The 25,262-nt window shown below is 39.7% G+C and overlaps 1 protein-coding gene across 21 annotated transcripts in view; it reads right to left on the bottom strand.

The window, feature by feature from the left end:
* The window catches only part of LOC122556528 (teneurin-2-like), a 2,772,576-nt gene that overhangs the window by 85,814 nt on the left and 2,661,500 nt on the right, over window positions 1-25,262 (bottom strand). For 18 of the 21 annotated variants that reach the window (XM_087995212.1, XM_087995211.1, XM_087995218.1 and 15 more), the window contains 4 exons: window positions 15,064-15,264; window positions 11,800-11,997; window positions 9,524-9,670; window positions 875-1,091 (listed from right to left, as the gene is read on the bottom strand). In XM_087995212.1, coding sequence (XP_087851338.1) covers window positions 875-1,091; window positions 9,524-9,670; window positions 11,800-11,997; window positions 15,064-15,264 — 763 coding nt within the window. The remainder of the gene's footprint in view (window positions 1-874; window positions 1,092-9,523; window positions 9,671-11,799; window positions 11,998-15,063; window positions 15,265-25,262) is intronic. The other 3 variants (XM_087995219.1, XM_087995222.1, XM_087995224.1) reach the window with 1 other exon arrangement.

The raw sequence follows: 25,262 nt of genomic DNA, 5'->3' as shown, positions 1-25,262 counted from the left end.
ATGTGCAGGTTTGGTGGATTAGCCCTGGGATTGCAGGATTACAGGGATTGGGTAGCATGTTGCCCTTCGGAGGCTCACTTTGGAATTGATGGGCCAAATGGCTTGCTTCCGTACTGTAGGGATTCTATGATTCTGCAAAAAACATGACCGAGGAAGAAACTGAACTCAGATTATGAAGTGAAATCTGAGTTATGAATGCAAAAAGCAGAATTTAGGGATTCTATGATTCACTCACATTTTCAATGCCTGTGAGTGACCAGTCTGCTCCTAGGGCAGACCAGTCAATGGAAGCATTTCAGTCGGCTGCATAATTCTACTTAGATAAAACTTTTGACTCACATCAGTTAGCTTTCCCATAACTCAGGAACCCAAACAGATCAAAGTAGGTAAGAAAAGCTGGATCCCCAAGCAAAGTACCTACACAGCATTGTTTGTGGCAGTTTCCTTCAAGATCAGCAGATTTACACAGATGACTATCAGTCATCCTGGCTGCTGAGGAGGAAATCTCCTGAAAATTTGCAAAAGATGGCCAGCACTTAAATTCTGCAGGATGTCCAGGGAGCCACAGTCTTCATAATACAGAAGCCAAGGTATCTGCAAACTTGCAACGGTGATGGGGACAGATACTTGTAGTCGGGCTGCAATCAAACAGTGAACTTGGCATATTTTGTTAGGAAGTTTACAAATTGACAAATTCAGAGTTGACTAACTGTAATTGTGCTGAAAGATCTCTGCTTAACCACCAGAATCAAACAAACCTATTTACAGTTTTTTAAGGTTAACCAAAAATTAAATTTGGTTTAAAAGTGAACTTCATGCATACTTTTGCTTTCACATTTATCTCCTTATCTTAACAAAAGAGAGCATTCCTTACCTGCCATTGAAAGGATTTTCCCCTGGTATTATATGAGTTCTATCTTTGCCCACTAGGAGCTTAATGCGATCGTAAAATGACCTCACAACTTGAGTCGAGAGTTCCCATTGGTTCTGCTGAATGATGTCAAGAGGGTCATGTGAACCATGACAAAGTGGGTTAGACTGACAGTTGGATTGAAGGCAGCAGTCTGGATCCATGCAATCGATCAGTCCATCTACATTAACATAAAGAGGGATACATTTATTTAGTATATTTAGATTCAATCTTGCAATAAAATAGTCATGTCCCAGTGTTACTTTCTCACACATGGGCATTTTACAAGGCTGGTCATGGCAAATGTAGTTCCATTTTAAGTCACATATTGTTGGAAATGCTGGTTCTTCAGAAGACATTTCATTCCTCTGTTCAGGAATATATTGAAGACTTCCAGTATTACAGGATAAAGCAGGATTTGGATCAGTTGGAAAGTTGGGTGAAGAAATGACAAGTAGAGTTTAATCTGGACAAGGGTGAGGTAATGCATTTTGAGAGGTCAAATGCAAGGGGAAAGTATTCAGTAAGTGACAGGACCCTTAAGAACATTGATATACAGAGAGATCTTGGAGTGAAAGTCCCTGATAGCTTCCTGAGAGTGGTAGTACATAAGGTGGTAAAGAAGGCAAATGGTACACTTACCTTCATCGGTCAGGGCATTATGTACAAAGGTTGGCAAGTCACGTTGTAGCTGTATAAGACTTCAGTTAGGCACATCTGGTCACCACACTGTAGGAAGGATTTGGAGGCATGAGAGAGGGTGTAGGAGAGTTCTATCAGGTTGTTGCCCAGATTGGAATGTATTAGCTATAAGGAGAGGTTGGACAAACTTGGATTGTTTTCACTAGAGCTTCAGAAGCGGAGGGGCACCATGGGAAGCATTGATAGGGTGGATAGTTGGAGTCTTTATCCAGAATGTAAATATCAAATACAAGGGGGCATAGGTTTAAGGTGAGAGGGGGAAATTGTAAAGGTGATGCACAAATAAAGTTTCTTACAGGTAGGTAGCTGGAAGACGCTGCCAGTGGAGGTGGGAGAAGCAGATATGATAACCAATTTTAAGAGGCATTTAGATATACACATGTACAGACAAGGAACTGAGGGATACAGATCTTATGCAGGCAGCTGGGATTAGTTTAGAATAGCATCAAGATCAGCACAGATACGGTGAGTGATGGGCCTGTTCCTGTACTGTACTGGTCGATGCTTAATATTCTTTAAGTTACAGAAAAGGTAGGAACTCTGTTTGGTTCAAGCACTTCCATGTAAAAATTCTTTAATTGGCTAATCAGACTATTACTGTTGAAGTGGTTTTATTGTGCATAAAACATCAGTTTAAAATGATTAACAGTGTAGTTTGAGATGCTTCTGAGGATTTGAAAAGATGTCATCAAAGTATTAGTGCTTCTTTGACATTCCACTGAAAGGATGAAGAGTCCCTCTGGGACTTTAAGGTCTCTGTCAATGTTACTGTTAAGTAAGCTCCTTTACAGAGATAGCTCACAACTTCTGAGTTTCTACCTCACAGATGTAGAAGTATCATATCCATGTTGACAAAATCTTAATGAAATGCATTATTGGATAACTTGTTCATGTTGAATTAGTGATAAAATTGACCTGGGGGGCATTTCAGAGTTGTCTTGTCCAATACATCTGGCAAAATACATATTTTTAAAAAATCGTTAACATTATATATTAGCGGAAAATTTCTCAACCTGTAATCCCCATCAACCCATTCCACATCTTACTTCCCAAACACCTCTGTGAAAACTGCCTCTTTAAAAAGTTGTTTAAAATTGTGTGTTTCTCAATCTCTTCTAATTATGTTTACATTGTTATTGTTGTGATTGTGAATTGAAAAGCTGGAAAGGAATTTTGGTACTCAAAGTATTGAAGACTGCTTACCTGAATAACAAATGTTATATGACAGAGTGAAATATGACAACATAACCAACAGCATATGTATATGTAAATACTGAAGAAGGTATGTTTCTTTAATAAGACAAATGGAATTTGTGATAAACACTATACTCCATAGCATCATTAAACCCTTTTCTTTGGCATATATGACAAGAAATGGTAAGATTTTACATATTACCAGTACCTCATTGATCTAGACAGTAAAAAGATTGGCTTTATACTTATTTTTGTTCTAGATTCTCATTACTGGGTAAACCTGGCAGGGTTTTGTGGAGTTAGACAGTTAGTGGACTCCTCATCTGCCCATTTTATTCTCATGAATGTCTCCCAGAGAGGCCATCAGTCAACATAAGCACGTTCATCTGTCAGCCAGTCCCATCAGAAACACCGTTACACAACAATCTCCAGTAAATTAATCTGCCACCCAATTCTACATTTATCTTGCAAACCATCAAGTATCCATCAAACTGTGAAGAACTGCCACTTCACAAAGCAGGAGGCTGAAAATTTGATATCACAGCCTCCTTAGACAGCAGCATCAGCAGAGTCTCAGTGGTGTACTATCAGCTACAAAAGAAGACTTGATGTTCTCAGGCAGTTATTGCCCCAGAGAATTAGAATCACATCAACTTTGTTATTTGCTTATGTATATCATCTATAGGTACAATATTATTGCAGTTCATTTGACTTCAGCATGATATTCTTAATCCTGAAGGCGAATCATTGTTGAATTTAATAATTATGTCAATATTTTCATCAACATTAATCTTCAATCTGGATCACTTTGGGTGAGCTGGGCAAGGATTCCTGCTCATGTCTGATTTGACCACATTTTACTGACAGAAGTGAGGTGCAGGAGCAAATGCAACAGTGCTCAGCGGTATGCTTGTCACAGAAATTAATCTGTGGAAAGCTGAAGGAAGGGCTAATCTAGTTCGTTTGACTTAGCTCTCACACAATATTAAGGTTGACAGTTTTGCTCCCTCATGTTTCAGGTCTCAATCTTTCCAGCTACACAGACGTTAACTCTTTCCCAACAAATTCCTCTAATGATGACCTTACCTCCTATGAAGATCGTCCTCCCTTTAGCATCCTACTTTATGGTTTCCCAACCACATACAGCCTGTTTCCACCTTCTTCCAAAGATAGGGTTGTACTGGCTAACTCATTATTTAATCTTTTCTTGACCCCACTGACCTTGTTTCTTTCCACTTGACTCTATTTATTTCTCCCCTTGTCGATAATCTTGTCACCTCCCATCTGTGATTCTTCTGATAACTTGTGGCTATTCCAATAATTTTCAGTTTCCTGGATCTATTGGCCTGCTCCTCCCTGGCACTGCCCAATCCCTTTACACATCCATTCTTCACCAGCATGGTCTGAGAGTTCTCCTATTCTTTTTAAACACAGGTCTGAGTACTCCCGATTCCCAACAATCTTCCTCTGCCTGGCTGACCATGTTATCTTATTAACACCTTCTCCCTTATCTTGTCTCACTTTCTCCAAATAAATGGTGTAGTCATAGGTGGCTGCATGGATTCTACTTATGCCTGTATTTTTATGGGGTTTGTGGAGCCGTCTGTGATCCAGTCCTATTCAGGTTCCCTTCCACAACTGTTTCCCTGGCACATCAGTGACAATAATGGTGCCACTTCCTGCCCTTATCCAGAACTGAAAACATTAATCAATTTTCCTTTCAACTTCCACTCATCTCTCACCTTTACTTGTCCATTTCTGACTCTCACTTTCCTTTCCTTGACTTGTGTGTTTCCATTTTCAGGCATAAGCTGTTCATTATAAATTGACCAATTCCCACAACTACCTTGACAACAACCCTTTACATCCTGCTTCTCGTAAGAACTCCATTCTACAGTTTCCCCACTCTTACAGTTTCTCTGTCTCTGTCACATCTATTCCAATGTTGTTACTTTCCACAGTGGCGCTTCCAATATGAATTCATTTTGATTGATTGATTTATTATTGTCACATATACTGAGATACAGTAATAAGTTCGTAAGTTAGCTCGCTGAGCTTGAAGGTTTGTTTTCAGACGTTTCGTCACCTGTCTAGGTAACATCATCAGTGAGTGTCTCCGGTGAAGCGCTGGTGGTATGTCAATAAACACATCGATCTAGATCCTATTTAGCTCCCCTTGAAAAAAATTGGGAAATGATATCATCAACCTTAAGAAACCAAGACCTCTAAATAGAGAGGTGGGACATAGCACCAGCACTTCACCAGAGACTCTCACTGATGATGTTATCTAGTGTGGTGCCAAAACATTTGAAAACAAACCTTCAAGCTCAGCGAGCTAACTTACATACATATCATCAACCTGAGCTACAAATCTTCTCAAGAATCATTAACAGTGATAAGTGTTGTTTTGCATGCTGACATTTGTATTTTGTATACAGGCAGATCATACCATACAAAATGCATCAGGGTAACAGAACAAAGTGCAGAGTAGCATTACAGCTGCATCGAAGGTGCAGATAGAGAGATCAGAATTAACATTTGAGACTTGTTCAGCATGATAACAGCAGGGAAGAAACTTCTTGAATCTATTTGTACAATTTACATCTTCTACCTGACAGAAGAGGGTGGAAGAGAGTATAGCCATGGTGGGAGGGGTCTTTGATTATGTTGGTTGCTTTCCTGAAGCACTGGGGAAGTAGAGTTGGAGTCAATGGATGGAAGGCTGGTTTGTGTGATGGACAGGGCTGTGTTCACGACTCTCTGTAGTTTTTTGTGGTCTTGGGAAGAGCATTTGCCATACCATGCTGTGATGCTTCCAAATAGAATCCACATCTTTGGATTGTGTGAGGAAACCAGAGCACCCAGAGGAAACCCACGCAGACATGGGGAGAATGTGCAAATTCCAGACAGAGGCTGGAATTGAACCTGGGTCCCTGGCACTGTGAGGCAGCAGTGCTACCACTGAGCCACCGTGCCACCTATTCCAAATATATTCCTCTAGATTTTGCTTTGAGCAGAGGTGAGATCTATTCTGCCATTCATACCTGCCGTAACATCTCTGCATTTCTCTCTTCTACAATTAATGCCATTTCCTTTGCCTTTCACTGTGTGATAGCTGTGATCTTTAATTTCCCTCATCTATAGTGCATCTATAAAAATTGGTAAGTGTCCTTGTGGACATTTTTCATCAACCGAGGATTAAACCTTCAAACCTCACTGATGTTGACAGGAGCATCAATTATATGTGACTCACTCCTCTCAGTTCTGCACTCAATTCTCTTCCCTTCCTCCCAGAATGGTTTCCCTTCTGCTCACTTTCCATCCCACCAGCTCTGTGTACAAAATATCAAACTCTTCCATTTCCACTACCTCCAACATGCTACCACTACTAAACCCTGTCAACACTCCAAAGTGGCCATTCTGAGGCAAGATGATGCACTCCTTTAGTACCCTCAACAACGTATCCCCCATCCATTCCCTTTCCATGCAACTATAAGAAGTATAACAGTTATCCTTTTACTTTCTTCTTTCACAAAGTCCAATACCTCAAGCAGTTCTTTAAAAGCAAATTATTGCATTTTCAAAGAAGGGTCACACTGGATTTGTAATGTTAACTCTGGTTCTGTCTCCATGGATGCTTCCAGACGTGTTTAGTTTCCCCTGTATTTTCTGTTTTTTTAACTCAAACACTCCTTCCAGCTATAACAGTGATTTACTTGTGGTTCTTTCCATTTGGTTTATGAGTACTCGCTGGTCACAGTGCCACATCTTCTACACTGGGGCGACTAAACACAGACAGGGTGACTGCCTTGTGGAACACTTCTGCTCAGTCCACAGCATGACCCCAATCCTTTGGTTCCTTGCCTTTTGAATACACCTTCATGGTCTCATGTTCACATTTCTGTTCTAGGCTCCTGTCGTGTTCAAACAAAGCCCAAAGCAAACTCGAGGGACATCCCCTCATATCCTGTTTGGCACTTTACAGCTTTCTGGATTCAACATTGAGTTCAACAACTTCAGAACATCACTCACCATTTTGTTTGCAATGCTTCTTTTTCCTCCCACTGCCACAGTGTGTACAGAATTACTACAGAGTCCCTACAGTGTAGAAACAGGCCATTCAGTCCAATAAGTCACACCGAACCTCCAAAGAGCAACCCACCCAGACCCATTCCCCTACCCTATTACTTGACATTTATCCGTGACTAATGCACCTAACCTACACATCCCTGAACACTATGGGCAATTTTAGCATGACCAATTCACTTAACCTACACATCTTTAAATTGTGTGAGGAAACCGGAGCACCCAGAGGAAACGCATGAAGACTGGAGAATGGAGAATGTGCAAATTCCACATAGAGGCTGGAATCGAGCCTGGGTCCCTGGCTCTGTGAGGCAGCAGTACAAACCACTGAGCCACCGTGCCACCTATTCCAAATCTATTCCTCTAGATTTTGCTTTAAGCAGAGGTGAGATCCATTCTGCCATGCATACCTGCTGTATCTGCATTTCTCTCCTCTACAATTAATGCCACTTCCTTTGCCTTTCACTGTGTGATAGCTGTGATCTCTAATTTCCTTCATCCTCTAACCTTGCCCGACCTTCTCTTCCGTTCTACCTGCTCCTCCTTACCATTATCTACAGAATAGAGGCCATCACTGTTTCAACTCTCTCTCCAGTTCAGAACAGAAGCCATATTGGACTCCGTTTCTCTCTCCAGCACTTTGTTTTATTGCAGATTTCAAGCATCTACATTATTTTGCATTTGTCTCCAATGATGACTTTGTTCAAAGCAATTCAAAATTCACACAAACCATATAATTTATGGAAATTTATAAAGAAGGTGATTGATGTAGGTAAATTAAACATAAATCTTTAAGTTTCCCACATTAGTAATGAGTATTGGAAAAAAGTATTTGCACAAATCATTAGGCTTGCTATTGACCAGCAAGAGTTGGCAATGCTGTGTTTATGAATCAAAGAAATGAACAGATCGAAACAAAAAATGTTGAAATGAATCCTTTTTTTACAATTGGAAGTATTTTTTAAAGCAAGCAGTTCCAAGCACATCCCAGTGCGTCTGAGCTCCAAATTTGAGTCACATTGCTGTCGGGGTGCAGAAACTAGACACTTTTCTATATGTAGGGGCAATAAATATCATTGGGATCACTCCTGCACATTTCTGTGTTGGGTTTCCAAATCTGTAGGATTGCCTTGGATGGTCAAAGAAACTGCTGCACACTGCTCAGGTGAAAAATTGATGGGAAAGTTTAAAATGTTCTATTGTTTCAATGGAGCACTTATACTCATAATTTTTAAAAATATTAGGCATGTGGAAACAGTGCTGTTGACTGACAGTGAAGTATCATTCAACTGGATAATGAAGAATGTAATTTCTGCTTTCTGTGGAAGGGAGCACCATATGAATGGCCAAAAACATGGAAAATGCTGGAGACAATCAGTCTGGCAGTGACTGTGGAAAATGAAACAGAGTTAATGTTCCAGGTTGAAAATGTTTCCTGATATATGGGCAAAAAAGAGAATTAAGAATAGAGCATGAATAGAAAAATTGGCAGTATTGCAACGGAAGATAGTCATCATCCTTAAACAGTGGAAGTTGAAGGACCGATTGCTGAGACCACTTTGTTAAAAGACTTTCTCTCATGAGAACACACCTTTAATAAACCAACTTCTGGAAACAAATCCTTCAGATTCAGTCAAGGCAGGCTAAAAAGTAAGTATTATAGCTAAGGGAAATGGATTAATGGTGGCAGTGATGAACAAATGTGTTAGAATAAAAAGGGTGGAAATTGCATTTAAAAGTGTGTAAGTCAAAAAATGGATTAAAAGATTAACTCACAGGTCAGGGTATTCACATGCAAGATAGCTGAGAGCACCATTCTATCAATTACAACTTTGATGGGATGCTGCAATATGGAAGATGATAATAATGGGCTTGGAACAAGGATGGAGATAAGTTTCAAGTGTTTAAAACTATTAAGGAAAATGGTTAAAAACAAGCTGTCTCCTTCCAACTGGATCAAAAGCAAATCACTGGAAATCATTATTAATAGACGGAAGAATAAAATCAAATTGATGTGGATGGGGAAGGGATACGAGATAATGGCAAAGGAGATATATGTGGATCATAAAATGTTATTATGAAGGGGTGAGTTGTATTGTTTAGCACTGTTGAGAGTTAAAATGAGGGTATAATGCAACAAAATATGATCCTTAAGTGGAATATTTGATAGTGATTATCTTCAAAAGGAAATCAAGGAGGAACGATGACATGGTACAGAGACAATAGATGAGTAAAGCATGCACTGGAATTCTCCATTTCCATACTCTTTACTTGTTCTCGTGCGATGACAATCCAAACTTAAGACTGGCAATGGCCTAAACAAAATTTTAGAATGTGAGTGTGAGTGCACAACACCTTTATCCTGCACTAATTTCATTGTCCCCAAACTCAATGCCAGAACTCCTTCAATAAACATCTCAGAGCAGTCATGAAATTCTCACATTGAGAAAATGGATGCATAGGTTGGATTGCCTGGGGACCATGATTCGATGTACCATCTGCGTCATTTTATAAGATGGAATGTATGCCTGACTGCAATTTATCAAGAAGGGTAGAGGGGTTGATAGCATCCTTTCTGCAGCTTATTATACATTTCTCTACCCAATATCAATTTTCCCATCAAAGGCTCACCTCCTTCATTGTCTTTGCCATCTGTACAAGATGTCTCCATTGCAACATTACATCCTGGTCCTCGCCAGCCTGTTTGGCAGACACAATGCCAACTGTTCTGGCTGAGGGTGCATCTCCCATTGCCATTGCACAGATCAGGGCAGCCATCTGTTAGTTTTAAAAAGTAAAGATTAAAAGGAAACATTATCAATGACAATCCAGTTGCAAGAACCAAAGTGCCTATTAGCACTTCTTAATACATTTAAAACCTGAAAACACATTAAGGCTGCAAAGTCTATATGAAGAATTGATTTAAGACTGCCAGTTAGTATTGTATGAATCTAACCTTTAGTTGCTAAAGCTATTCAATGATTTGATGCTAAAAAAGGATAAAGTGTGACTTTCGTACTTATTAAGCTAAATCTCCAATGTAATGCCATTTGACTATAAAGTAATCCATATTAGAATGAATGATGAAGCAGGCAAACCAATTTTCAAAACTAAAAGGTTGGCTTGTGAACTGAAAGGGAAAATTACGTAGCACTTTCCAAACTTCTTGCCACAGATTAAATTAAGAGTAATTAGATAAAGCTTATTCTTGTTGCTGCTGGACTTGTGCAACTGTGGCTGTGTCAACAATGTTTTGTTAATTTTTTTATTCTGCTCCAGCAGTCTCTTGTTATCTTTCCTCAGTTTAGCAAATTCTGTTGGAGGTGAGGTTTCGAGAGTGGAAAATGCTACCTTGCCCAAGAAAATTATTCATATTGGTGACTTGAACAACAAATCTGCACAGGTGTGGGTCTGTTCTGTGTGACACAACAGCAGCGAAGAGAAGGGCTAAAGGAGCTCACACCTGTCAATTCTGAGAATAAGTATTATGCTCTCATTACTGAATTCATTCTTTAGCAGTCACACTAAACTCAACAGAGCTTAATCTCTTTTTTATTTTTATTTTTGTTTTTGACATTTCCACAAAAGTTTTTGTCATATCATTATGAATGCATGACTGACTTGTAAAAGATACAATTACAATCATCCACAAGCTTGGCGATACTACTTTCAGTTCCCTCATCGAAGTGATTAATGTTTGGTAAATAATTATGCCCCCAGCATTGATCCCTAAGGCAATACACTAGTCATAGGGTGTCATCCTTAAAGTATCCCCTTATCCCAACTCTCTTTTCTATTATTTACCCAATCATGTATCCATGTTAATATGGTACCCCCAACATCATGGGATCTTATTAAGTAGCCGTCTATCTGATAACCCTCTATGTATTGAAAGGCTTTGGGAAATACAAACACATTGCATCTGCCAGTTCCCTTTTTTCTATCCTTCTTGTTACCTCCTCCAAGAATTCTAATAAATTTGTTAAGACTGGTTTCTCCTTCATAAAGCCATGCTGACTGATTCTGCTTCATTCCTCTATATCTAACATTTTCCTAACAATGAGTGGGGAAATTCCCAAGGTCACGCTACCTGTCTTATTAGTGAAAATCCATCCATCAGCTCCAATGAATTTGCACAGAATTGGAATGATGGCACCATTTAAATGAACACGGATGAAAACAAACAAACACAGATGAAAACAAACAAACTTGACATTTGTAGCAGCACTGAACAATCTGAAAGAGAGTTGGAAAACTTGAGCATTCTTGTGTTCTTGTTTACTATGTTCGAAAATTTGGTACAAATTTACACCTGGTTCAGAATTGGGCAACTTTTCTCCATGATGTTAAGCTCTAACATTTAGAGCAGTAAATAAGAGGTGGCTGATAGCAGTGGCTGACTTCTATCAATGAATTATTTTTATTCCTGAGATAAAACACAAGAAAAAGAATCTAATTTTCATTAGGAGGAACAAGAATGCATGAAGAGGAGGGTGAAATAAAAGAAAATAAGGGAAGTATTTGTCACCTGCTATTTTCAAAATTTTTCTTTTGTTAAAGAGTTACATCAGTTTTAGAGGGTGTTTTGGTCTCTCAGAGTCTTTCTTTGAACCCACAATCCATTTCTTCCAATGACAAGGCAGGTAATTAAGAAAGGGATTTCCAATGTTCGATAGTGGGTAGACAGGAGTCCTTAAAGTTGACTTGTCCTCTGACCTTGCCATTCATTTCTGATATTGGAACAGCACTCATATTCTCACCTTCCCTTTCCCTCCCATCTTACGCCATTATAGAACTAGGATTATAAACTCACTGTAAGGAAATACACTTAGCAAACATGCAGAGAGCATGATTTAATAAAACTATTAATGTTTATAAAAAATTTGTATTAGAAATGAGCAATCAACCTTGTTCCCTACCAATGGTGCAGTGCTCTCCATTCCAGCCCTCTCGGCATTCACACTTTCCATCTTTGCAGGTCCCATGCTCTGCACAGCGAGGATGACAAACTCTCTGATCACACGCCATACCTGTCCAGCCATCCTCACATCGGCATACACCAGAAATGCAGACACCATGGGTACCACAGTCCACAGAGCACACTTCTGAAGATAGGAAACAGATTTTAAGTGATACAGCAATCAGACTATGCATTATATAGTCTCATCCATGTGAGATTTTGGAACTTGAGTTTCTATTAGGTTTTGCAAGTCCTACAAAGGAAAACCTTTCAATCAAAAGTACAAGGCAGATGTGTCACATCGTTCCTTACTGATTGAGATTCTAAGCTAGTTAAGCTATTTTCTACAGCTGAGTTGAATATTGTCTCCACAGGATCAAACAAGGAAGATAGGAATGTTGAAAGCTAGCCTTTTATCATATCTCTCTGCTTTCTTAACTTCAGTAAGATCTTAGATTAACCTGAAACCTTTATTGAAAATTTCTGCCAGTTACTGCATAAATACACCTTTGACTGTAGGGGAAGCAGGAAAGTGTTAACTAAAATGAAATATAGGACTTACTGCTTTCTGGATCTGATCTTGCCAACTGTAATTTAAAATTTTAGGCAACAATGACATCTGCAGAGTTTACTTTAATTATTTAGATTAGGTTTCGATGGTGTCACTGGGGCCTGATGTACTACTTTCACCTGAGGCTTGAGTAGGGGGAGCAGAAGAAGCTTTTAGACCAGGTAAACCTGCTTGGACCAACCACCAAAATGTTTTCTGAAGTTTCCTTGTTGTTCAGGAGCAGGATGATTTTTTGCTTTTTGCCTGCTCTGTGCCAGTCTTTTTCCTATTTCCCAGAAAATGTACCTAATTCTGGAGCTTGAACCTACAGTGTTCCTATGTGGTTCAAGTTTAGCAGCTGGAAAATTGCTTCCTGCTAGTTCTGTAGCTATTTTGGTTGGAAAGTCAGCAAGTGATCATGAAAACCGACTGAGTCAGCCAACATCCACAGCTGGATGGCCACATCACTTGCGTTACTACATGTTTGCTAGGTGGTTAAAATTGAGTGTAAATCTTGCTTCCATTTGGATTTCTAAAATGTCTCATACCAAACACACCACAGTCTAATCATTTCATAGAATCTCTACAGCATGGACCAGACCCTTCAAGTCCACACTGACCTTCCAAAGAGTATCCAAACCAAACCAATGCCTCTACATTTAGCTCTAACCTGCTCATCTCTGAACTCTACGCAATTTAGCATGACCAATTCAACTAACCTGCACATCTTTGGATTGTGAGAGGGAACCCACATAGACACAGGGAGAATGTACAAACTTCACACAGACAGTTACCGTTATCTGGAATCGAACTTGGGTCCCTGGCACTGTGAGGCTGCAGTGCTAATCACTGAGCCCCTGAGCCACCCAAATCAATTGTGCGTTAGTTCAGCAAACAAATCAAAATTAACACAACAGGAAGGAAAAGTTTTAAAATAAGTACAAAGTCAATCTTACATTTCATTTTTAAACACAAAATAGTTCCCTTTAATTTGAAAAGTTCAATTTTTTCTGCAAATGCAGTTATAGGTCTTAGAAATTTCCCTTATGTTGTCTACTTGCCTTATATGATAATCGTTCTTTGCCTTTCCAATTTCTCTTGTTGCTTCCATTCTAGACATTTAGCATTTCTTTGGAGAGACGAACGGTGCAAATGTTTTGAGTCTTGTATGTTATACCGGACTTGAAACATGAACTCTGTTTTTCTCTCCACAGACCTGTTGAGTTTCTCCAGCATTCTCTGTGTTTGTTTCAGATCTTCAGCATCCGCAGTATTTTGATTTTATTCTGTCATATTTCTTGTTTATTTCTTAAACATTTGTCGAGTAACTCATTGTTAAGCCCTATTGTTGTTTATTTATAAGAGGAATATACTGATAGGGATAGATGAAGTGAGAGATTTTGGCATGCAAGTGCACAGGTTTCTAAAAGTAGCAGTATCGATAGATAAGATTATAAAGATGGCATATGGAATGGTTTCCTTCATTGGCAGAGGTATAGAATACAAAATTAGGGATATAATGATGAAATTGAATAAGACACTGGTGAGGCCACAACTGGATTATTGCGACCAGTTCCAGTCAGCACATTTCAGGAGGGGCATAATTGCTCTAGAGATAATGCAGAAAAGACTTACTGGAAAGTTGCCAGAGCTGCGGAATTAGACCTTCGAGGCGAAATTGGAGAGGTTGACGTTGTTTTCCTTGTAACAGGCAACGCTGAGAGGCGACATAATTGAGGTATACAAAATTGTGAAGGGTAGTGATAGAGTACACAGAAGGAACATATTTCTCTTGGGAGAGAGCTCAAACTCCAGAGGTCAAAGGCTCAAGCTAAGTGGCAGACGGATTAGAAGGGACATGAGGAAGAACTTTCTTAATTGAAAAGGTGGCAGATGTCTGGAATTTGCTGCCTGAGTTAGTGCTGGCAGAAGACACCCTAAACTCTTTTTAAAAGTACCTGGATCTGAACCTTTAGTGCTGTAAGCTGTAGGGCTATGGGCCGTGTGCAGGGAGATGGGATTAGAAACGGCAGCTGGATATCGGGGTCGGCATGACCAAGATGTGCTTATTGTGGTTTTATGGTTATCCATGGAACTACTCACTGTCTTTGATATGCCTCTTTATTTCTTAGCTGGAATGTATTTACCTCATATTGTATTCATTCTGCATTTGAATATGTCCCATGGCCATCCTGTCATTTGATTTGCCATTTTTCTCAATCAGTTATTCTAGTTCAAATCACATGTTGTGCTACAGTGTTTGGCTTACTGCCATTCCAAGACCTTTAGTTTAGGCTCCTTATTCTCTTCACTGAAGAACTTAAAGAGACATATCCCAAGTGTTTCATTACCTAGTAGCATATGGAACACTGTGCCTTCCCTTGTTTGACATGCAGCACATTGACTAGGAACTCCTCCCTCATAATTATAATTCAGGTCATACTAAAACAAAACTCTCTAAAGTCAGAAAAAAATCAATTAATTTAAAACAAATTTTAATGCTTCTAACAAAGTAATGGCAGGAGGAATTTCAGATGATTGTATTCATAGGGGAGAAACCCTGCAGTCTCATTACGGAATTAAGGTGTAGATTGAGTGGAACTTAGGTACAGTCATCATTTTACTGATTAGTCATGCAGAGAATTAACTGCTTTATCTTACCAACTGAGCAGTCTGGGCCTATCCAGCTTGGGTCACAGCTACAGAGGCCTGTTTCTGGAATGTAGGTGCCATGTCCTGTACACTGATCTGGGCACTGAGCTCTAGGGATTTCACAATTTAATCCACCCCAACCTGGACTACAGTGACAGTCCCCTTGGGCACACACTCCATGATTTGAGCATGTTGGATCCAAACAGTCCACTGCAAGATATCAAGAGAGATGAAAATCATGGAAAACTGCAGATGCTATGAGGAAATTTCAATTTTACACATTTTAACTTAGACAGTTTAAAGTTCACTTGATATTTTACAAATTCAAATTCCAGTGATTACACAAACGTTTCAATGATTGAGCAATGGCTTATTCTAACCGCAGCAACTAAGTGAGATAGTTAACCACAAATTAGACGTTAATAAATTAGTTAATTACTTAAATATCTTGAACAGAGCGTCGCGGTCTTCAAAAAGATAAATTTAATTGGTTATACCTGGCTGGTGTCAGCTGTGGCTGAGTTGGTAGTCGGAAGATTATGGCTTCAAATCCCATCACAAAACTCAAGCACAAACATCAAACACTTGAAGAAGCCCAAATGGATTATCCCTAATGTCCTGGCCAATATTTATGTCTCTTGCAACATCACCAGATACAGATTATCTGGCCATGATCTCATAATTGTAGTATATTGCTGTATGAAAATTGGCTGCTTTTTTTAATAGGGAAAAAGTGAGGACTGCAGATGCTGGAGATCAGAGTCAAAGAATATGGTGCTGGAAAAGCACAGCCAGTCAGGCAGCATCTGAGGAGCAGGAGAGTCGATGTTTCGAGCATAAGCTCTTCATCAGGAATGAGAGGGTGGCCCAAGGGAACTGAGAGATAAATGGGAGTGGGGCTGGGGAGAAGGTAGCAAAGAATACAATAGGTGAATAGGGGTTGGGATTGAGGTGATAGGTCAGAGGGGAGGGTGGGAAGGTAAATTGGCAGGTAGGACAGATCATGAGGACAGTACTGAGCTGGAAGGTTGGAACTGGGGTAAGGTGGGGGGAGGGGAAATGAGGAAACTGGTACAATCCTCATTTATCCTGTGTAGTTGGAGGATCCCAAGGGGGAAGATGAGGTGGCTAGAGTTTGGCACTGGAGGAGGCTCAGGACTTGCATGTCCTTGGTGGAGTGGGAGGGGGAATTAAAGTATTCGGCCACAGGGCAGTAGGGTTGTTTAGCGTGGTTGTCCAAGAGATGTTCTCTGAAAAGTTCTGCAAGTGGGCATCCAGTCTTCCCAATGTAGAGTAGACCACATTGAGAGCAACAGACACAGTAGAATGAATCCAACAGAATCCTGTACTTCAACACACATCATTTTGTGTCCACTGCTCTCGATGTGGTGTCGTCGACATTGGGGAGACAGGATGCCAACTTTCGGAACGTTTCAGAGAACATCTCTGGGACACCTGCACTAAACAACCCCACCGTCCTGCGGCTGAAGACTTTAACTGCCCCTCCCACTCTGCCAAGGACATCCAAGTCCTGGGCTCATCCACTGCCAAACTCTAGCCACCCGACGCCCGGAAGAAGAACACCTCATTTTCCACCTTGGCACTCTCCAACCACATGGGATCAATGTGGATTTCACCAGTTTCCTCATTTCCCCTCCCCTCACCATATCCCAGATCCAACCTTCCAACTTAGCACCACCCTCTTGAACTATCCTAACTGTCTATCTTCCTTCCCACCTATCAGCTCCACCGTCCTCTCTGACCTGTCACCATTACCCCTACCTTCATCTATCTTTCGCATTCCCAGCTACCTTCTCCCCAGACCCACCCCCCTCCCATTTATCTCTCAGCCCCCTTGGGCCACAAGCCTCATTCCTGATGGAGGGCTTATGCTCGAAGTGTCAACTCTCCTGCTCTCTGGATGTTGCCTAACCGACTATGCTTTTCCAGCACCACATTCTTCGACTGCTTTTTTTTCATATTAAAACGTAACTGTCCTTCAAAAGTACTTAATTGACTGTAAGTCCTTTTAACTTCAGTGCTCATGAAAATTGTTATATAAATGTCAGTTTTTTAAAAGATCTGTGCATTTGTTTTCTTTTCTCAAATAGTTTGCCAACCTGCATTGATATAGCATTCAATATAGAAAATGATCCACACACTTAATACAGCAGAAATAGACAATAAGCAATACAGATGAAGAAAACAATTATTAAATAAGTAGTTGTCACTGGAACCTTCTCAATGTGAGATCAAGAATAGTGCAGAGGAGTTTAGAAGAGAATTGAAAAGATAGGCTGTGATGATTACAGATTCTGCCATCAAAACTAAAATAGATGAATGTGTAGGAAATTGTAACACCAAAAGAGGTTTCCAAAAGGTGAGTGAAGAAAATGAAATGACCTGTAAATTCGAATGAGATTATGAATTTGATGCATTGGAACACATAGAGGACACTGGTTTAAGACAAAAAGGGGAAAATTTAAAGATGATGTGAGAGGCAACTTTTTACACATAGGGTGGTTAGTGTCTGGACTGCATTGCCAGACCAGTTAGTAGAAGCAGGTATGAAGCAACATTTAGAAGACATCTTGACAGATATATGAATAGACAAGGTGTAGAGGGACACCGACTGTGTCGAGGCAATAGGTTTTTAGTTTAGAAAGGCACCATGTTTTGGTGCAGTCCTGATGGACTGAAGGGCCTGTTCCTGTGCTGTACTATTCTTTGAAATAAGAGACAATGGAGATTGGTATGAATTGATAATATGGGAGAACAGGTTTAGTGAGAGATATGTGAAGTTTTGAATGAATTGGAAATTGTATTGGGTGGACATCCATGAGGAAATTATTGGGCAAATTAAATTTGGCAATATTTGAAAATAGAGGTAAGGCATGTGTACAAGAAAGGGGATTCTTTGGAGACAGAAGCAGAGCAGAGTTACAGAGAACCTATATTAAGTCCTCTGCCTTTTTTGAACATTAAGCATTTTTTGAATAGTAAGCAATTTGATATAATTGAAGAACTGGCTGGGAGGCATTACTGAGCAAATCATATGCAGTTAACCAAAATGATGAATATGAGTGAAATCCCATTGTGACTGAAATAGTGTTCCAATATTCATCCAGCTATTATTTGACCATAGATTGTCACAGTGTAGCTGTATTTGTTACGTGGAAAATTCTCTTGCATGACATATTATGAAGAGGACATTGCTCCTTAAATTTACTTTGTTCGTGAATATTATGCATGATCTCACAGGTTAGGGAAACTGTGGTTAGATTAAAGTTACCAATACCGGGTCACAAAATGAAACTTTGGGCTATTGGATCAGTGTGACAACTTTTTGTTTCCTACAACAGTCCTTTGGCTTTTCTGGGTGGGAATGTCAATTTAGAGTCAAACTAAGCACTTGTTTAAAAGAACCGAATAACAAACAAAGGAAAATTTCAATTGCAAGCATTGGCTGGCTTTGAACTTGGGTATTAAAGATGAAAAAACACCTTCTTCAATTGAAATTTATTCTTGGAAGAAGGCAAGATCTAACTGGCTATATCCCTGCTCCTGTCACTTGCTGTAGCAAAGGATACTGTTGAATTGAATCTGTGGTTAAAAGGCTCCAAATGCCAAGGTTCCTTGCAAATAACATTCTTTATCCAAGACTAAGTAATTCAAACATGTCAAAATAAAGCACTCAAAAGGGTGTTTGGCTGTAGGAAGTCTTGTTTTCAGTGAATATTCACAACTTTCTGTCAGCATAAAGCTATTACCACTGACATCTCATCTTTTACTGGAAGGAATATTTTGGAGGTATTATCAAAATTTCAAATGTCACTGTGCATGAATAATCACCCTTATTTACGTTAGGTACTGACTGTAAAGAAAATTTTATGGCCAATTGAATTTTGTTTCATAAACATCAATATGATATGAAAAACTGGCAATCAACATTCGTGCATATATCTGTAAGTCAAGTGTCACAGAGGGCAATCATCCCTGCTTCTGAGTCAGATGTTTTGGGATTAAGTCCCTTTCCTGGACTTCTTGTCCAAGGAAAGTGTGGTCATAATGCAGCCAATAATAACTGAGTATTAACTAGTAAATCCTTCCAACAAATGCCAATGGCAGACAGTAAGATGGGGAGGCATTCATGTGATGGAAAGAAAGTGAAACCTCTGCCATCTTTATTGATAGTTTTAGCCTACAACATCTATGTAAAAGAGAGTGTTGACACTGCAGTGTGGACTAATTGGACGTCTTGAAAAAAACAAAGAACAAAAAATGATAAAACAGCACAGGAACAGGCCCTTTGGCCCTCTAAACCTGCGCTGACATATTTTGCCCTTCCATACTAAAACTGTCTTCACTTACAGGATCCGTACCCCTCTATTCCCTTCATATTCATGTATTCGTCTAAGTGTCTCTTGAATGCTGCTCTTGTGTCTGCTTCCACCACCTCCTCTGGCAGTACGTTCCAGGTACTCACCACCCTTTATGTGAAAAACTTACCTCACACATCTCTTTTTAGACTTTTCCCCTCGTACCTTGAACCTATGTCCTCTAGTAATTGACCCCTCCAACCTGGGAAATAGCCTCATATTTTCCACTCTATCCATGCCATCCATCATCTTATAAACTTGTTTCAGGCTCAGTTGCCTGAATGGTCAGTGTGGATCAACAGTATGGAGTTCGATCCCCATTCTGGCTGGCTGGGGTGGACCTGGCGCCTTGCGCCTTCTATTGTGGTGGTCATAATGCTGTGGTCAGGAAACCCCGCCCCGCCCCCATCTCCCCACTTCAGGCATAGAACACTATAACGTAGTGCTCAAATTCCAGTTTAAATAGAGAACAGGTTTCATTGTGGGAGGTCTACACATATTATTGATAATATTCTTGACAAATATTCATTACTGCAATGTTTTGTGTCAGCTTAAACATTTAGGTACTGGTGTAATTACTCCCTTATGAGTTCACAGACAGGTAACAGAACCTTATATTTGGACAGCTCTGTACCCAGGTGTTCCAGAAAATGAACTCAGAGATCAAAAGTCTCCCAGTTGGTAAAAGAATCATGGTCAAAGGACAATGATACATACATTGTTTGATAACTTTCACCTGGAAACTGAACATTGCCCTGCTTAAGAATCAAGGAAGTAGATTCTAATGAAGCCAAGATTTGGCCAAGTTGAAGAGTACAGTTACATTAATTTTTTGTTAATGTAATCTCTCTTTTCCACCAATCTCAAGTTACTGCACTTGCTTACATTTTCCTGAACATACAGATCGATGGACCTTTCTTCTATCTGTAAATTCTGTAACTGCCTACCTGTGATCACATTGAAAATTAACACGCAAAGAGTTACACAAAGAATGGTGATGGCATAAAGGTCTTGATAGATGGTGGAAAAGGGAGAGGAGGAATCATGACATTTGTTGCAATTATGAAGTAAATGTTTGGGATTGTGTCGTTGATTTGGGGCCAAGCAAAGGAAGTTACGTGACCTGTTCTGATGTCTGCCTGTCAACACATGTGTCCTGTGAAAGAGAGGTGTGGTGTTCATGTTTGGAGACAGAGAAGACAGCAGTTGTGTCTTCAGTCATAAGGCTGGTAGTTTCCAAAGTCTTGAGAATGTCAGGTTCAGATTTAATCTGTCCACTTGATTCCAGGATATGATCGAGTCGGAATCCAACCAATAGTTAATAGCATTTCTTACTTGAGTATAAGGCCTATAAGATTGGTGTTGTCATGCAAATAAGTTTTGAGAAGGAAATGGTGCAGAGGAAGCCATTGTCAGACTGGGTTATAGGTTTGCATAAAATGTCACTGAATGTCCCAAAGGAAAAGTTTATCCATCTGACCTCAAAGAGAGAAGAGCCTAGAGCTGAATGTCTTTGCACAGAAATGTATGAAGGAACCTGTACTCCCATTGAAAAGATTAAATTTATTTGGAGTTAAAACTAGACTGACACTCAAGAATCTCTGGGAAAGCTCTCACTGTGAAGGACAGATCCTGGACAAAAGGTTAGTAAGCTGGGAAAGGAAAAGAATGCAAGTAAAACTCTGGGACCCAAATATCAATTTGGACAGATTCTGGGAGAATTGAATGCTCACTTAAAGAACAAGTACAACATATACCCGTAAAGCACTGCTCCATACTTCAAAACATGCGAGCATAGTGTTTATTTAATAGTGGTCTTCATCTTTTTATTACAATAAAAGTCTTCAAATGTGCAACCACACCATGTCATGCTTTTCAACTATGACAAAAATTTCAAATTTCTCTTTTAAATGTTATCAGCTTCTACGGGGATTGTAACAATGTGAATGCAGATGTCCTGATTGAACCATAATCCAGGAGTCAGCCTTTTTTAGTTGGTGCAGTACAAGAATTTAAGTTTGTAACCCTGCTAATGATTCTTTTTCATACAATTAGATGGCAGAAACCATGATTGTCAAACAAAAAAAAATGCCTTCACTGTTCAGAGAGAGTATTTGGCTCAGTAATACTTGAGCTTGGTTTATGCAGCATAAAATTGCGAACTACAATGATCAAATCTTGTGTCATGGCTACACAAGGCAAATATTATAAACAACTTAAATATGATAAACAGAATGTTCAGAGCTTGAATGTTACTTTGTGAGCTTTCTTTTCACTGATCGGCTATCTCTAATTCCATTTCCTTAAAGCTCTACAGCTTGGAACTGCATACAAATCAGCTGAGTCCATTCTTTTTAGAAATACAGATCAATAAAATCATTTCCATCCTTTAATAAAATTTCTGATGTATTTGCAGCAGTTTATTCTTATCACTTTGGCTGTTAAACCATCAAATCTCATATTTTAAGAAGGCTTGGGCAGAATTCCCTGGGGAGAAAACATAGCTTTTGGATTTTACTAGGTTTTCAATTTCGATTTAGCTGAATCAGTTGCTCTTGTATTGATTAATGTCACAGACAGAGCAATGCTGGAATGTATTAGTGAATTAATGCTGCATCTAAAAAGAAGAAACAAAATGAATTCATTCATAATTCTGCTGGAAAAATATTTCATTCTAAAATGTGGATGAACGTTTTATAAAAAAGGAGGTCTGCCGGCAAACAGTCACACTTTCCCACACATTCAAATTTGGAGGACAATAGATTGTTTTTGTATAATATGTGGCAGGATTAAAAGGATATTAGTGACACCAGAGGGAGCTTCTGGGCAGACTCTGTTCCAAGAACAGCAGTCACAGAAGAATCTGTCGCCAACTTACTATTCTGATTATTGCAGCAAGTTTTAGTGGAAATGACATGAAATCTTTGTTCTCCACTTTATTCCTTTGTCCTCATCCTACCTAAAGAACACAGAATATACGACCCTGATTTCCCTGATAGTAATAGCTAAAAAATGGCCATTTTTGTAAAGACACTACAGCTGTCTACAACGAAGACCGATTCTGCGTCAAGATTAGAGTGGTGCTGGAAAAGCACAGCAGATCAGGCAGCATCCGAGGAGCAGCATCATTCCTGATGAAGGCCTGAAACATCAATTTTCCTGCTCCTCGGATGCTGCCTGACCTGCTGTGCTTTTCCAGCACCACTCTAATCCAGCATCTGCAGTGCCCACTTTCGCCTAGAAAACTGATTCTGTCCTTTCTTCAGTATATTTCTGGTAATGGTCAAAAGATAGCCACTTGGAAATACAACTCTGCCGAAATTTTCTGCTCATCATTCCAGCTTTGCTGCTGTCTCAACCGTGCTATCAGCTCGCTCAGCCCATGTCTTTTCAAACACATCAACACAAAGATGAAACCTGGGACTCCGGTTTGTAACGGCTCAAAAAAGGTTATGCAGAGGGTTAAAATGAACAGCTAATGTGATAATGTTTATCCAGTCAAGCTAGTCAGGGCTGACTTTATCTCCAACACACCTAGAAAGGAAACAAATCCACTGTTCAGATTTCAAGAAGTCACCTTCTCAGACCTTTACGGCATCTTAAAAATGTAACAACAAATCACAGGATAGAAATTTCAGCCACCGACTTTAAATCAGCTGTGGATCATGGGGAGGAATTTCGCTTATGGCACTTTTTTTGGTGAGCGAGCAACTGTATTCATTTGGAAGTTCTATCAATCCAGATTTAAAAAAGAGAGTTATTATCTCCAGTGAGGCTAAATTAACCTGCCATAATGCATCTGAAATATTATTGTTTTCTGCAGCTCAGACATAGTGAACAGCAACATGGAGACTGAAAACAATGTTGAGAATTTGAGAGCAAGTTAAATGACAATTTTTTTCCACATTATAGTTCCCAATAATGCTGAACTTGAGTTACTGAAATACGACAAAATTGTTGAGGCATAATATACACAAAGTAAAACACAGTTTGGACTGTGTGAGCAGTAAAATAGCAAAGGATTCATACGTCATCTGAACAGTTAACTTGCAGTATATGGATAATTAAAATACTGCTGCTTTTAGAAGAAAATCTGTCCTCTCCATAACAATACATACCTGTCAGAAAAGAATGTAGAATGATGTCAACAGATTTTTGTTACCAGTGCCAAGTGTGATATTGGACAGAAATGCAATGGAGTGTCTTGTAAGCAAATCAAATACAAAGAAATCAAGTGTTTTTTGATGTAGCCAGAGAGAATAAAGATTGAGGAGTGTGTCACAAGGAGGATAAGAGAGCGAGCAGTGTGTTTACTCAGGATAACACATAGCAGATGGTGTACTTGTACAAGAAAAGAATGTAGTTCGCTGAGTCTGTGCACAGAAGATCATATAGCTAACCAGATACAGGATAACACACAGCCAATATTATCTTCAATGCACACAACCAATGCTGTTTTAAGACAATTAAAATTTTAAAGGAATTCAAATGAAAAAGGAAACCATGGACTGAAGCTTGAGCTTTTCTGGTGGTCAGTTCCATCAAGGTACTAGAAGAGCTTTTTGCTGTGAGGCCTAGTCAGGTCTCTCACCATATCTCATCAAATTTTACTCATGAACTACTTTCCCCACCCTTATGGTGCCCTTCTCATCTGATTCTGTCTCCTTTCTACCACTGATTATAACCCTACCACTGACTGTACCCATAATAATTTGCCATTGTTGAGATGGTCTCGAATGGACTGACATTACTGGTGGCAGTGTGATCTTTAAAAGTCACTGAGCTGCCAGACAAGCATCGTCAATCCAGAGCTTCCTGGCACAGTTCTTGGTATATGTCCTGGACATGGCAGAGAAGGGAAAACTGGCATCCCACTTTGAGGGCAGGGATCCAGAGGTAGCTGGGGCAGTGCACAGGCACTACCCCGGAACCAAGAGCTGAGGCCATGGCACCAGGCTGTGACAGCCACGTCTGACGTTACCACCTGGGTCCAGCCATCTGGAGCAATGCACTGCAGTGTAGGAAGAAGCCTCAGCCATTCCAATGGAAAATTGTTGGAAATGTTTTGGAACAGGCATCAGTCTGATAGGAAGACCCTCTGAGGAATTTTACAGGCTCTCCGGCCTGCAAAACCATCAGTGGGGAGCATTAAAAATCGGCCCAATTGTTACTCTGTTATATTTCTATTCATTGCAATGAAGTTCTGCCAAGTTCCTTGTGGAGTTTCTATTATCAGGTGTTACACTTCCTGTGTTTTTTTATTTGACATTTCATCACTCAGCTTTACTGTGAGCCTAGTTTCACTGTTCACAGCCATCCACATACAGACTACTTGTGCTTGACATGTAACTTGACCTTTTATTGCCACAACCTGCCTCACTTCCAATTATTTTGATGTGGCACTAGCAAGGATGATTGATTAACTGAGGATGTACTTTATTGATTTAAAGAAACCAGCCTGAACATTGGTATTAAACAATGTCTAATATGGACCAGAAGCACTCTTATCAATGCACCACAGCAACACTCCATGACTCAAAGTGCATTGATTTGTCTCACTAAAGGAGATATCCCCAAAACTTTCAATTTTGTAACTTCCAGTATTAAAGGAAAGAAAATCAGATTACAACCAATCAAGCTCAAGTATTAGAGAATAAATGATAGATCCTAGTATGACAGACCAATACTTCTTCCAGTGACTGTACAAACTAGGTATTGGATGGCTTTTTTTCACAATGTATGAATATTTTCTACAGTCAGTATGTGAACCTGTTAGCTGATGAGTGTCAGTGTAACATGCTAACATGTCAGATATGCTGTACGAGTCAG

The sequence above is a fragment of the Chiloscyllium plagiosum genome, unplaced genomic scaffold, assembly GCF_037043375.1.
Source record: "Chiloscyllium plagiosum isolate Xiang-an unplaced genomic scaffold, Cpla_swu_hap1 HiC_scaffold_16, whole genome shotgun sequence".
In the NCBI taxonomy this organism is placed as follows: domain Eukaryota; kingdom Metazoa; phylum Chordata; class Chondrichthyes; order Orectolobiformes; family Hemiscylliidae; genus Chiloscyllium; species Chiloscyllium plagiosum.
This window is presented reverse-complemented; position numbering and strand designations above follow the sequence as displayed.